Source organism: Bison bison, unplaced genomic scaffold, assembly GCF_000754665.1.
Source record: "Bison bison bison isolate TAMUID 2011002044 unplaced genomic scaffold, Bison_UMD1.0 scf7180017864516, whole genome shotgun sequence".
In the NCBI taxonomy this organism is placed as follows: domain Eukaryota; kingdom Metazoa; phylum Chordata; class Mammalia; order Artiodactyla; family Bovidae; genus Bison; species Bison bison.
In genome coordinates this window covers 10,343,955-10,357,605 of record NW_011495069.1, presented here as the reverse complement: position 1 = coordinate 10,357,605, position 13,651 = coordinate 10,343,955, and the positions used below count along the sequence as shown (strand labels likewise).

Genomic DNA, 13,651 nt, shown 5'->3' with positions numbered 1-13,651 from the left:
TGCCTCTTGAGAAATTTGTATGCAGGTCAGGAAGCAACAGTTCAAACTGGACATGGAACAACAGACTGGTTCCAAATAGGAAAAGGAGTTCGTCAAGGCTGTTTATTGTCACCCTGTTTATTTAACTTATATGCAGAGTACATCATGAGAAATGCTGGACTGGAAGAAACACAAGCTGGAATCAAGATTGCCGGGAGAAATATCAATAACCTCAGATATGCAGATGACACCACCCTTATGGCAGAAAGTGAAGAGGAACTCAAAAGCCTCTTGATGAAAGTGAAAGTGGAGAGTGAAAAAGTTGGCTTAAAGCTCAACATTCAGAAAACAAGGATCATGGCATCCAGTCCCATCACTTCATGGGAAATAGATGGGAAAACAGTGGAAACAGTGTCAGGATTTATTTTGGGGGGCTCCAAAATCACTGCAGATGGTGACTGCAGCCATGAAATTAAAAGACACTTACTCCTTGGAAGGAAAGTTATGACCAACCTAGATAGCATATTGAAAAGCAGAGACATTACTTTGCCAACAAAGGTCCGTCTAGTCAAGGCTATGGTTTTTCCAGTGGTCATGTATGGATCTGAGAGTTGGACTGTGAAGAAGGCTGAGCGCCAAAGAATTGATGCCTTTGAACTGTGGTGTTGGAGAAGACTCTTGAGAGTCCCTTGGAGTACAAGGAGATCCAACCAGTCCAATCTGAAGGAGATCAGCCCTGGGATTTCTTTGGAAGGAATGATGCTAAAGCTGAAACTCCAGTACTTTGGCCACCTCATGTGAAGAGTTGACTCATTGGAAAAGACTCTGATGCTGGGAGGGATTGGGGGCAGGAGGAGAAGGGGACAACAGAGGATGAGATGGCTGGATGGCATCACTGACTCGATGGACGTGAGTCTGAGTGAACTCCGGGAGTTGGTAATGGACAGGGAGGCCTGGTGTGCTGCGATTCATGGGGTCGCAAAGAGTCGGACACGACTGAGCAACTGATCTGATCTGAGGCCAGAGCCTTCTGTGTGAATAGTGGCTGCAGTTTTGGTGAGTATTTAGTACTGTGCAGTGCACTGTCTTAGAGTGTACTTACTGCCCTAAAGGATGATTTGTCTTCCTCATCAGAAATCTTAAGGCTGGGGCTTCCCTGATGGTTCAGTGGTTAGAACGCCATGCTTTTGACTGCTGAGGTAGTCTGGTTCGATCCCTGGTCAGGGAACTAAGTAAGATCCCAGAAGTCAAGCAGTGTGACCAAAAAAAATAAAAATAAAAAAATCTTGAGGTTAATTTAGTTTACATATTTTGTATTGTTGATTGGTGTTCAGCAATAACTAGGTTTTGTTAGTTGGGATTGTGTGAAGTGGCTTGTTTGGGGATAGGGTTTTGTGCAGAAATCCTCTTGAACGAGAACTTTTGCTGTTGTGATGGTCACTGTCACAGAAGTAAGGTGGCCTGGCTTCTGTCAGGGTCTGAGCCCAGAACCTCTGGTTAGTGTTGGCTGGGCTTTGATGACCTGATCTGTCCATCTCTGTAACGGCAGTGCCTGTATTTTGCCCCGCAGCCCCACCCACGGTCTCATCTGCATGTTTTAGAATGAGACGTTCGTGAAGTGCTCTGAGCTCTTTCCAGGAGAACCCTAGGGAGTTGGCTGACTTTGTATGCTGGCTTCTGTGGGGAAGATGCCTAACTTGTATGGTTAACAGAGTCTCCAAGTACCATCTAAATCCTGTGGTTTGGTTTTCCCTCTAGGAAGCGACAACGGGAGGAAGAGATTGAAGCTCAAGAAAAAGCCAAACGAGAAAGGGAGTGGCAGAAAAATTTTGAGGTAAATTTCCAAGGTGACGGGGGACTTTTATTCCAGAGGGAGAAGGCTTCCCAGCTGAGAAACTTGATTGCTGGGCAGTCCCAGGACTGCCTGGGGCAGACTGTCAGGGAGACTGTGGGGAAGGGTAGGGGCTTTGGGGACCAAGTCCTGGCTCAGCCGCCTCTCTGCTCCGGAGCTTGTTGGCAGGGGTGTGACAGGCACAGCTGCCAAGTGGGCTCAAGACAGTGGGTCACACATTTAATTTAGGGATAAACGTGGAGCAGTGCCCCACTTAGAGGTCTGTGAGTAGAACCCGAGGTTCTTGTAACCCCTGGTGTCCTGCCTGCAGAGAGACTTCGGGCTTGATTCCTCTTTGACATCCTGGTTCATCCTTCAGAGGCTCAGCCCAATTTCCTGAATTGAGCCACATTTGGTCTTATCTTCTGTTAACATTTAGGATTCAGGGTAGGGATAGGCTAACCAGAGATGCTGGCTTTGTTTCTGTCCCGCCAAATGTGTGCAGAGAAAGAAAATGAGAAGGCCCCTCTGTAAGGGGAAGGATTCCTGTGGCCCTCCCAGCACAGCTGGCCGGGCATTATGCTGATTTCACACCTCCAGCCAAATTTTAAGGGGCAGAAGGAAGGTTTGGGGGAAAGAGTGACTGTACTGTTGGCCAGACAGGTGGCTTTGAGCAAAGGATGCAGCCTCTGAGCCCTGGTGTCTTGGTTTGTGAAGTGGCATGACACACCGCAGCTTTTTGTGAGGGTTAGAAATGTTATTGTTCAGTCACTAAGTCGTGTCTGACTCTGCATCTCCACAGACTGCAGCACACCAGGCTTCCGTCCTCCACTGTCTCCCAGAGCTTGCTCAAGTTCATGTCCATTGAGTCGGGGATGCTATCTAACCATCTCATCCTGTCATCCCCATCTTTTCCTGCCCTTAACTTTTCCTAGCATCAGGGTATTTTCTAGTGAGTCAGCTCTTCACATCAGGTGGCCAAAGTATTGGAGCTTCAGCTTCAGCATTAGTCCTTCCAGTGACTGTTGAGGGTTGATTTCCTTTAGGATTGACTGGTTTGATCTCCTTGCAGTCCAAGGGACTCTCAAGAGTCTTCTCCACAAGAGTGCTTCTCGTCAGCACAATTCGAAAGCATCAATTCTTCAGTGCTCAGCCTTTTTGTTATGGTCCAACTCTCACATCCATACGTGAGGATTAGAAATAGCATGCACTGTTATTAGAAATAGCACTAAATATTTAGGCCAGAGGTCCCCAGCAAAGGATAGCCTCATTGTCATGAGTTTTACTTGTCTCCTCCTCCTTTTCAGCTTGTGGCTTCTCCTGCCTTCTAGGGGGTGGTATGACTCTTTCTTGGGCCCATGGAAGTGGGGGGAAACCTCTGCTTTGTTATACTGTGATTATTCCAGAGGACCAGGCCAGGTCAGCATACAAGGGGGATGGCAGAGCAGGTGTAGCCCTTCCTGTCTCCAACTGGTTTCCTCACCTCAGACCCCTTTTGTGTTTAGGAAAGTCGAGATGGTCGTGTGGACAGCTGGCGAAACTTCCAAGCCAATACGAAAGGAAAGAAAGAGAAGAAAAACCGGACCTTCCTGAGACCACCAAAAGTAAAAATGGAGCAGCGTGAGTGACCGCCAAGGGTCACGGCCACAGAATCCTCCCCAACTGTCTCCCTCCTGCTTTGAAGGACTCATTCTTTCCTCCCATTTTCACCCCAACATAGAGTAGTATTTGCTTTTTAGTCCATTTTGTTTTCAGTACAATTTAATACCGATCAGAGTAATTCTTTTGTACATTGAAATGAGGGGCTCGGTTTAAAAAGAAACCTCCCCCGATCCTCACCCCCCAGACCAACTGGGACCGGAAGGTGCTGCCTTCTCTTCCCACAGCCTGTAACTTAATGTTTTGTACTTCACTGAAGTGTGATGGTTAGAAGCGTCATGTGTAGTCTGTGGAAATCATCCAGTTAAACACACTGCTGACACTGGTGTTGCCGTGACTTCAGAGACAAGCCTGGGCCACCTTAGGAAGCCCCCTCGCTTCAGTTCCTTGCTTCTGGGCGTGGCATCCTTCGAAGCTCCAGATCAGATGGGAAGGCCACCGGCACCCAGAGTGGTCACTGGGCACCCCGATGTCCCTGGAGTCCGGCATGTGCTTTCCCATCTGACTGGCCAACCCACGTGGCATGAGGCTCCAAGCCACCTGACCTGTTCACTTTCCAAAGAGCTAGCCGTGCTCCATCCCGTACCGTGGTGTCCTCGCCTGTCTGCATTTGTTAGTGGTAATATTCTGTATGTGTAATAAATTTTTATACCCTAACCACTCAAGTACTATTGCTCAGGTGTTATTCCACGGGTGGGTCTCTTGTTAGGCTTGGCCCAGCTGCAGAGTGCTTTGGATTTGGACAGACCTGGTTTCTGACCACTTATGTGCTGAGCCCTAGTTTTTTTCACCTGCAAATGGGAATATAGATCACTGGTTACTTTTAGGGAGGATTAGCTACAGCTTATATAAGGTAGCTACCATAGTGCTCAGCTGGTGTTGCCAGTGTTATTTCTATGAGATGAAAATACTGATTCTTTTGAGGATTAAATGAAATAGTGTATGGATGCATCCTGTCAATGGTACATATACTCTGGTGTCCTGCTGGCTGAGAGAGACAGGACTAGCCCTTGGGAGGGACAAAGGAGAAAGAAAGCTGACACCTGAAATGTGAAGATAGAAACTGGGCGACTTGAAGCTAGACTTTGACAAAGTTGTGCAGTAAAGAGTCCAGTAATCGCCGAGGTGTGATGTCTGGTAGTGTCAAGAGATCCTCCAACTTGTGACTTGCTTCTCTGTGGGAGGGGACAGAAGCTTGGGCGTCTTACTGTCCTTCTAAGTGCAGCTGAGCCCAAACTGCAGGTGACGAGACCACCAGGGTGGCTGGGTGGGGTGGAGAGAGGAAACTTTAGTCACCCTGCGGAGTGACCCGTCTGAGGCAATGCTGCCCCCCCTGCGCTGGGAACATCCGTATTGCCCCCTAGCTTGAGCGCCCCCACCTCACTCCAGGATGGGTGTGTACTTGCCCACCCCTTCCCTGGAGGTTGTGTGGTGTCACAGTTCAGCTGGCTTTTGTAAGCTCATGAGGACCAGGCCCTGTCTTTGTCCCCAAGGAGGCTGTGTCAGTGATCAGCTCCAGGTATGCTTGTGAACCCAACAAATATGCTGGCTTAGGAGTAAAACGTGAACGCCATGGGCCCTTGGCACTGACCTCATCTTCCTGGAGCGTGTGGGTGGTGAACCGGCATGAAAGGTTCGTGTGCATCCACCCTCCAAGGAGGGGACCTTTGATCCTGTTCTAAGTAGTTGGGAGTGCTTCCTGGAGGAAGTGACCTTTGTGAAATTGGACACAAATGGGGCCTATCTTCTCACAGAAGTCTTGGCGGCGGGCTGTCTCCGGGGTTGTACATGACCTCAGCAGTGCCACCGAGGAACCTGGCTTTTCCTTGGCCTCCCCTCTCTCCTCTCAGAAGGACTCATCACCTTACAGCTGCAGTGCCTCAGGTGGTGGTGGCAGCACACACACCTGCTGCCGAGCAGGAGTCATTCCAGCAAGCAGAACTCCCCCGAAGGCGCCATTGGCCCAAAAGCGCAGTGTGGCCACCTCTAACTGTAAATCTGGGAAAACAGCAAAGGAGAATGGGCAGCCCATAGATCAGGGTGTGCCCTTGGGACTGGATACCTACTATTTCCAGTAAAGTCTTGTTGGCAAGAAAGGAAGAAAGGCAGATTGACTGGCTTAGGACAGGACTTGAGGGGAAGATGTTTCCATCAGAGGGAACGGTGTGTGCAAAGCCGTGGAGGGAAGAGTGTAGAAAATTCATGAAACTGAACACCCTTTTGTCATGCCTGGAGCAGAGAAGTGGGGCGAGGTGAGACTAGAGAGATCAGAAAGTCAGAAATTTGGGTTTCAGCCACGACATCCTCTTTTCCCAGATGGACTAACACCTTTCCATTTCCCTTCTGGCACAGGGTAGCCACAGACCCACTTGGGAGGTCAGCAGTGGTCCCAGCCCATTCCCATAACCCTGCTCAGAGCAATCTTTTCAACGATGACTTTTCCTGAGAGAGAGGTGTGTTAGGCACTAAACCAGCTATGTTACTCAGGCAAGGCATGGCCGTAGCAACTGGTCCAGCCCCTTCATCCGTGAATAGTGGAAGGGGCTCCTTGGGCAGGAAAGGCTGGCTGGAGGCACGCCAGGGTCCAGAAAGAATGGGAGGCTAGATGAACCACTTTTCTTCCTGCAGTTTGCTGTGAATAACAGAGGTGATCCCAGCACTGCCCATCTCCCAGCCTGCAGCTCAGTGCTTGCTGCCTGTGGGCCACCCTGCACTGAGCCAGTTAGGGGTCACACCCAGGCATTTAGACCTCAGCTTCATCACATGTCAAGTGAGAACCATCGCTTTAAAACGAGGTGTAGCAATGGAATATTACTCAGCCATTAAAAAGAATACATTTGAATCAGTTCTAATGAGGTGGATGAAACTGGAGCCTATTATACAGAGTGAAGTAAGCCAGAAAGAAAAACACCAATACAGTATACTAACACATATATATGGAATTTAGAAAGATGGTAATGATAACCCTGTATGCGAGACAGCAAAAGAGACACAGATGTATAGAACAGTCTTTTTGGACTCTGTGGGAGAGGGAGAGGGTGGGATGATATGGGAGAATGGCATTGAAACATGTAAATTATCACATGTGAAACGAATCGCCAGTCTAGGTTCGATGCATGAGACGGTGCTCAGGGCTGGTGCACTGGGAGGGAGGAGGGAGGGGGGTTCAGGATGGGGAACACATGTACACCCATGGCAGATTCATGTCAATGTATGGCAATACCAATACAATATTGTAAAGTAAAAATAATAAATGAGTAAGAGGGATAGCTGGTTAAAATAAATAATAAATAAATAAATAAATAAAACTAGGTGTCGGACTTCCCTGGTGGTCCAGTTGCAAAGAATCCTGCTGCCAATGCAGAGGACGCAGTTTCCATCCCTGATCCAGGAAGATCCCACCTGTTGCAGGTAACTAAGCCTGTGTGTCCCAACTACTGAGTCCGCGCTCTGGAGCCTGCAAGAGGCAGTTACTGAAGCCCGTGTGCTCTAGAGCCCCTGTCCCGCAGCAAGAGAGGCCACCGTGATAAGAAGCCTGTGTATCGCAACAAAGAGTAGCCCCCAGTTGCCACAACTAAAGAAGGTCCGTGCACAGCAATGAAGACCCGGCAAAGCCGAAAAATACATACAAAGTGAGGAATAACCACTGAAAGCATCAGTCTGGACACTCAAAACCCCCCTCAAAGTCCCCCACCCCAACCCCACGGCTGTGGACTCTTCAAGGCTGTCTGGGGCTGTCACAGATGGGCACCACATTTTGGCCCCTCTCACAGACTCCAGGTTGGAGAGAGAGAGTGTGTGTGTGAGAGTGTGTGTGTGTGTGAGAGAGTGTGTTTGTGAGTGTGTGTGTGAGAGAGAGTTTGTGTGTATGTGAGAGTGTGTGTGTATGTGAGAGTGTGTGTGTGTGAGTGTGGGGGTGTGTGTGTGAGTGTGTATGTGTGAGAGTGTGTGAGAGTGTGTGTGTATGTGAGAGTGTGAGTGTGTGTGTGGGAGTGTATGTGAGAGTGTGTGTGTGTGTGAGAGTGTGCGTGTGTGTGTGTGTGAGAGAGTGTGTGTGTGTGTGTGTGTGTGTGTGTGGATGGGTCTGGGCCTGCCCTGGCTGGAACCTCAGTGACTCCTCACCCTAGCACATCCACCTCATCTCTCCCCTTGCAGGAGGTCACTGGCGTTTCTCACCAATGGGTTTGGGGATAGTGGGAACATCTAGCCCTGAGTGTGGAGGAAAGAGCTCAGAAGGGGCTCAGGGTCACCTTGCTTTTTCCCTCACTGGCTTTGTAATCCTGGCCAGTCATTTTAGCTTCTCTAGGTTTTAGCTTCCTCTTCTGTAAAATGAGGCTAAAAATACCTTCTGCGTCCCTGTTCCATGAACTCAAATGAGATTCCGTTTATTGAGATTCTGTTTATTGGAGAACAGACGTTGCAAATGGAGGAGACAAACCTTGCAGGCAACAGGCCTGTGTTTGGCGTCAGGCAGACTGGAGCCTTGAAGCTTCTCTGAGCGTCAGCTTCCTCAGCTCTTAAATCGGCTGCCCTGAGGGCGAAGGAGATCAGAGAATCCAGTGCCTGGCGGGGTGCAGGGTATTCTCCCCAAACCCTCCTCCTGGAGGGTGGTTCCTGCTCCAGGAATTGGGTGGAAAAGCAGAGGGTGGAGGTCGCCTGGGAAACTTGTTAAAAAGCATTCTCTGGTTTCCCTGAAGATTCGGATTCAGGACTCAGGGTGGAGGAAACAGACAACTGGATCTTTAACAAGCTTCTGGGTTAATCCAGCCAGCATTGGAAACTCAGGCAGCGACAGAGAGTCCACTGGGAGGTAGGCGGGGTGGAGAGAGCTTGGGGTTCCGCCAGAGATGTAAAAATCTTCGCCTTACACCTCTGGCTTAGAGCAAGTGAACCTAGCTAGAAAAAGCCTTTAGGTAATCAGCCTCTCCTTGCCCTGGCTTCCTCCAGCCTCCCTCCAAGCCTGCTCTGCAACCACCTTCCTACCTTGGAATCACCTGGGTGCTTGTTAAAAATTCATTTCCCTGATTTCCCTAGTGGTCCAGTGGTTAAGAATCTGCCTCCCAATGAAGGGTACACGGTTTTGATCCTGGGTCCAGAAACTAAGATCCCACATGCCGTGGAGCAACTAAGCCCCTGAGCCTAAGCTCTAACCCGTGCTCTGAAATTAGAGAGAAGTCTGCAGGCCACCATGAAGGCCCAGCATAGCCAAGATAAAATAATAATAATAAAGTAGTCCTCGTCCCTCCTCACTCTAATAAAAAAAAAAAAATGCATTTCTGGGTCCCCTAACCAGCACTGCTGATTCAGAAACACTCTTGAAGTGGAATCTGAGAAACTGCTTTTCTTTTTTTTCAACAGTTAAAAACTGCTTTTCATTTTTAACAATTTCTCCAATTGAGTCTGATACGGAGAATGGATTTGACTTCCAATTAGCAACACCAGGCAGGAACTTGGGTAAATAAAGTGGTTGTCACTTGTTGTTGTTCAGTCACTAAGTTGTGTCCGACTCTTTTCGAACCCATGGACTGTGGCATTCCAGTCTCCTCTGTGCTCTACTATCTCCTGGAGTTTGCTCAAACTCATGTCCATTGAGTCGGTGATGTTATCTAATCATCTCATCCTCTGCCACCTCCTTCTCCTTTTGCCTTCAATCCTTCCCAGCATCAATCAGGGTCTTTTCCAATGAATCGGCTCTTTGCATCAGGTGGCCAAAATATTGGAGCTTCAGCTTCAGCATCAGTCCTTCTAATGAATATTCAAAGTTGATTTCCTTTAGGATTGACTGGTTTGATCTTCTTCCTGTCCAAGGGACTCTCAAGAGTCTTCTCCAGCACCACAGTTTGAAAGCATCAATTCTTCGGCGTTCAGCCTTCTTTATGATCCAACTCTCACATCTGTACATGACTACTGGAAAAACCATAGCTTTGAATATACGGACCTTTGTCGGCAAAGTGATGTCTTTGCTTTTTAAAATGCTGTCTAGGTTAGTCATAGCTTTTCTTCCAAGGAGCAAGTGTCTTGTAATTTCATGGCTGCAGACAGGGTATGCAGTGATTTGGGAGCCCAAGAAAAGAAAATCTGTCACTGCTCCCACTTTTTCCCCTTCTCTTTGCCATGAAGTGATGGGATAGGATGCCATGATCTTTGTTTTTTTTAATATTGAGTTTTAAGCTAGCTTTTTCACTCTCTTTCACCCACCCTCAGCAAGAGGTTCTTTAGTTCCTCTTCACTTTCTGCGAGAGGAGGGGTATCGTCCACATATCTGAGGTTGTTGATATTTGTCTTGGCAATCTTGATTCCAGCCTGTGATTCATCCAGCCTGGTATTTCCCATGATGCATAGAAGTTAAATAAGCATGGTGACAATATACAGCCTTGGTGTAATCCTCTCCTAGTTTTGAACCAGTCGCTGTTCCATGTCCAGTTCTAAGTGCTGCTTCTTGACCTGCATACAGATTTCTCAGGGGACAGGTTCACTTACTGAGTTCCTATTATGTGCCACGCGCTGTGTCAGGATAATGGAGGGAGTATGTGTGACTGTTACTGACCCAGGAAACTGAGGTTCTGAGCAGGCTCCAGCTGAAGGCCAGAGGCAGCAGTCAAACCTTAGTTTCATAGATTCATAGAGTTAGTATTTGAGAATGCCACCGCCCAGTTTTGCTTTCCTCTGTGGCCTGACAGCTTTGCTTCCTGCTAAGTCCCATCAGATATTTCAGAAGGTCAGGTTGGGGGGGCGGGGGGTGAAGGTGGAGATAAAGAGTAACTCTCAGCACAGAATGTGCAAAGTTGGAGCCCAGGCAGAGTCCTAGGCTTTGACAGAACTGTGGTGTTTTGCCATGGTCAGAGTAGACACTCCACAGAGCAAGGATCTCTCTTTTCCCTCAAACTGGGGGCTCATGAGGGCAGACATGTGTCTTCTCTTACAAGGAGCTGGCTTCAGGAAGAAGAATTTCCTCTTTCCTAACAAACGGCATCCCTGAGGGCAGGCTGTCTCCTCCTTGGCTGGGAGCACTTGAGGGCAGGTTGCCACACCCACTGGATGGTGGCTTCCTGTGGGCAAGACTGGCTGTGCATCCCCTCAGATGGGGGTATCTTCAGATAGCAGCTTTGGGCCTTTTCTAGCATCCTGGGGGTCACTGGAGTCGAGACTGCACCCACTGAAGCCTGGGCTCCTGAGACAGGGTTGGGACCTTTGTCAGGGCCCATCTTCCCCTGAGACAGGGAACCCAGTTCCTTCCTCCTCTGCCAGCCCAGGCCTAGCCCTTCCTCCCAGAGCAGTTCTGCATGGGATGGACCAGTCCAGTGTTGTTGGCTGAGCTGATGTGCAGAGGCAGAGAAAGACTCCCTGCAGGATGTGTGTATTTCTGGTAACCTTAGAGTTGGGGCCCCACCCAAGGACCTGGCATCCTGGCCTTGTGCCCACCCGGTAGTGCCTGCAGCCAGGCCTTCCCCAATCCTTTATCCACCGCTGCTCACTGGGGATTGGAGCGTAAAGTGAGTCACGCACCTGGGTCTGGGCCTGCCTTCTGCCTCCTCCCAGTTCCCGGTCCCGTTTCCTGAGTCCTCTGAGAAGCCGGCAGGACAGCGGCCCCCACCGCCCCCTCAGCCTCTTTGTCACCTCCTGGACCACTGTCCCTGCAGTTTCTCAGGTAAGAGGCTAGTGGTCTGGGTGAGAGGGTCAGGTTTGGCTGCTTTGTCTGGCTGCTCCTCAGGATCCTTGAGGCTGGTCAGGCTCTGGAGGGGCCTGCGGAGCTGGGTTACGTCGGATTTCCCTCCCCTCAGCACCCCCTCATGGACACCCAACACCCTTATGATTCACAGACAGAGAACACATCCTTTCACTCCTCACAGACATTTATCACACACAGTCACCAACAGACATGGCATTTCCTCACACACTTGATAGAAAACACAGCGTCATCCCACACAGACACCATCCACGCCCCTTCACAAATACACATCATACGACAGACCCTTAGCATCTGCTGACTCAACCGGTGACTCCTCATGACACACAACACACACGCTGTCACAGTTGACACAACAGTCCCTCATGGGATGTATATCCCACAGAACGAAATACATCCTTACAGACACACTACGTGTACAATAGCACCGACTCATAACATGAGGGCTTCCCTGGTGGCTCAGATGGGAAAGAATCTGCCTACAATGCAGAAGACCTGGGTTTGATCCCTGGGTCGGGAAGATCCCCTGGAGGAGGGCATGGCAACTCACTCCAGTATTCTTGCCTGGAGAATCCACATGGACAGAGGAGCCTGGCGGGCTGCAGTCCATGGGGTCGCAAAGAGTCAGACACGACTGAGCCACTAACACTTTTACTTTCACACAACACGTGAACCCTTGCAGGACATAAGAAGCCCAGACATGAAAGACCCTCCACTCCTCACTCACAGAAAACTAACCTACTCCACACAGACACATGCACACATATATAGAGATCAGTGCAATCACACACACATATCCTAGAAGCTCCTCACACCCCCAAACAGGGCCCCGAGATCCTTGGTGGCACTGCTCAGCTAAGGCGGGGGCTGGGGCCCAGTCAGTAATGCTATCCCTACTTCTCGCCTCCAACCTTGGGCTCTGCTTGTGCGCAGGGGCAGGGAGGGGGCAGCCAGGAGCAGAGCTGGGGGTCCTGGCCACATCATGGAGCATGATGGGCTGGGGGGACGCTTCTCCTGGCTGTCTGAGTGCTGCTTCCTGATGATCCTGGGACTCTGCACAAGCTGATATTAAAAATCTAGCTAACATTTATCACATGCCTACTGGGGGTCAGACACCAAGCTCACTGCTTTCCTGAGTACTATCTTATTTAATTATGTGATACCTTTATGAAGTAATACAATGTTTCCCTCATAGCTCCATCGGTAAAGAATCTGCCTGCAATGCAGGAGACCTGGGTTCGATTTCTGGGTCGGGCAGATCCCCTGGAGAAGGAAATGGCAACCCCCTCCAGTATTCTTGCCTGGAAAATCCCATGGAGAGAGGAGCCTGGCAGGCTATAGTCCGTGGGGTCACAAGAGTCGGACAAGACTTAGCAACTAAACTACCACCACCTTTATGAAGTAGATAGATACTGTATTATAACCCTCATTTTTTTTTTTTTACCACAAATAAGATCTTTTATTTGTCACCATTAAGAGTCTGCATTTTAAACCGATTCTTGGACTGGTGGCTCGTATCCATCAGCTCGTTCAACTTTAGCACCTGTCTCATCCCCGGTAGCTTTTCCAGAACTACTACCTTCACCATGTAGCTCCATGAGTTTTCCCAATTCAAATTTGGGCTTCTTCAGCATTTTTACTTTTCTAACGAAGACATCATGGAGTGGATAAATAGATTGGCAAGCCTTTTCTATGTATTTTCCAATGCTATCTGGAATCAATTTATTGACAACCTCTTTCAAGTCATTTGTCTGCACCTCTCGGGTCATGATTTCCATCATCTTCTTGCAGATCTGGCGCACCTGCTGGTGCTGGGCGTAAGAGGTCTTCCGAATCTGATTGTTGCGCTTTTTAGTAAAACCCACACAGAATAGACGAAGCAAGTAACCATCAGTAGTCTTGACATCAACGTGAGCTTCAATCATGGTCTGCCATCTTTTGACCACGGAGCACATTTTGTCACGGGTAAGATCCATACCATGAAAATTAGTCAGGCAGTTTTTGCCCTGAACATCCTCAGTAATTAGCTTGAATTTTCTAAATGCTACTTCATCATTCTGCAGATCAGCAAGACTCACTTCAAAAACACGACCTTTGAGGCCATCGGATGCGATTTTGGTTCCTTGAGTTCTGGTGGCCAATGTTTTCCCAATATTCCTTATGTTGAACATAGCTGGTGCTTTCACATCATACCAATCTTTTTTAGAAAATGGGTCAACCACTTTCTTCTTGGCTCCCTTTTTGCCTCCTTTCGTAAGGCGCTTGTTCTTGCCGACCGCCATGGTGCCGCTCAGAGAGCCAAAAGGGCTATAACCCTCATTTTGTAGCTATGTTTCCACAGATGTTCAGAGAGGTTAAGAAACTTGCCTGATATGCCACAGCTAGCAGGCAGCAATGGAATTTAGATCTAGTTAAGTCTTCGGAGAAGGCAATGTCACCCCACTCCAGTACTCTTGCCTGGAAAATCCCATGGATGGAGGAGCCTGGTAGGCCTG

At 49.0% G+C, this 13,651-nt stretch overlaps 1 protein-coding gene and 1 pseudogene across 2 annotated transcripts in view; one reads left to right on the top strand and one right to left on the bottom strand.

Annotated features, from left to right (window-relative positions):
- Positions 1 to 4,134, top strand: part of DNAJC8 (DnaJ (Hsp40) homolog, subfamily C, member 8) — a 24,710-nt gene extending 20,576 nt beyond the window's left edge. Inside the window, exons 8-9 of the mRNA XM_010830161.1 lie at positions 1,738 to 1,813; positions 3,316 to 4,134. Of these exons, the coding sequence (XP_010828463.1) occupies positions 1,738 to 1,813; positions 3,316 to 3,438 (199 nt within the window). The 3' untranslated portion in view covers positions 3,439 to 4,134. The remainder of the gene's footprint in view (positions 1 to 1,737; positions 1,814 to 3,315) is intronic.
- An 8,451-nt stretch (positions 4,135 to 12,585) lies between these two features.
- Positions 12,586 to 13,458, bottom strand: LOC104981189 (annotated as a pseudogene). Its single transcript, XR_824346.1, has one exon. The product of XR_824346.1 is annotated as a 40S ribosomal protein S3a pseudogene (transcript).
- Positions 13,459 to 13,651: the final 193 nt, after the last annotated feature.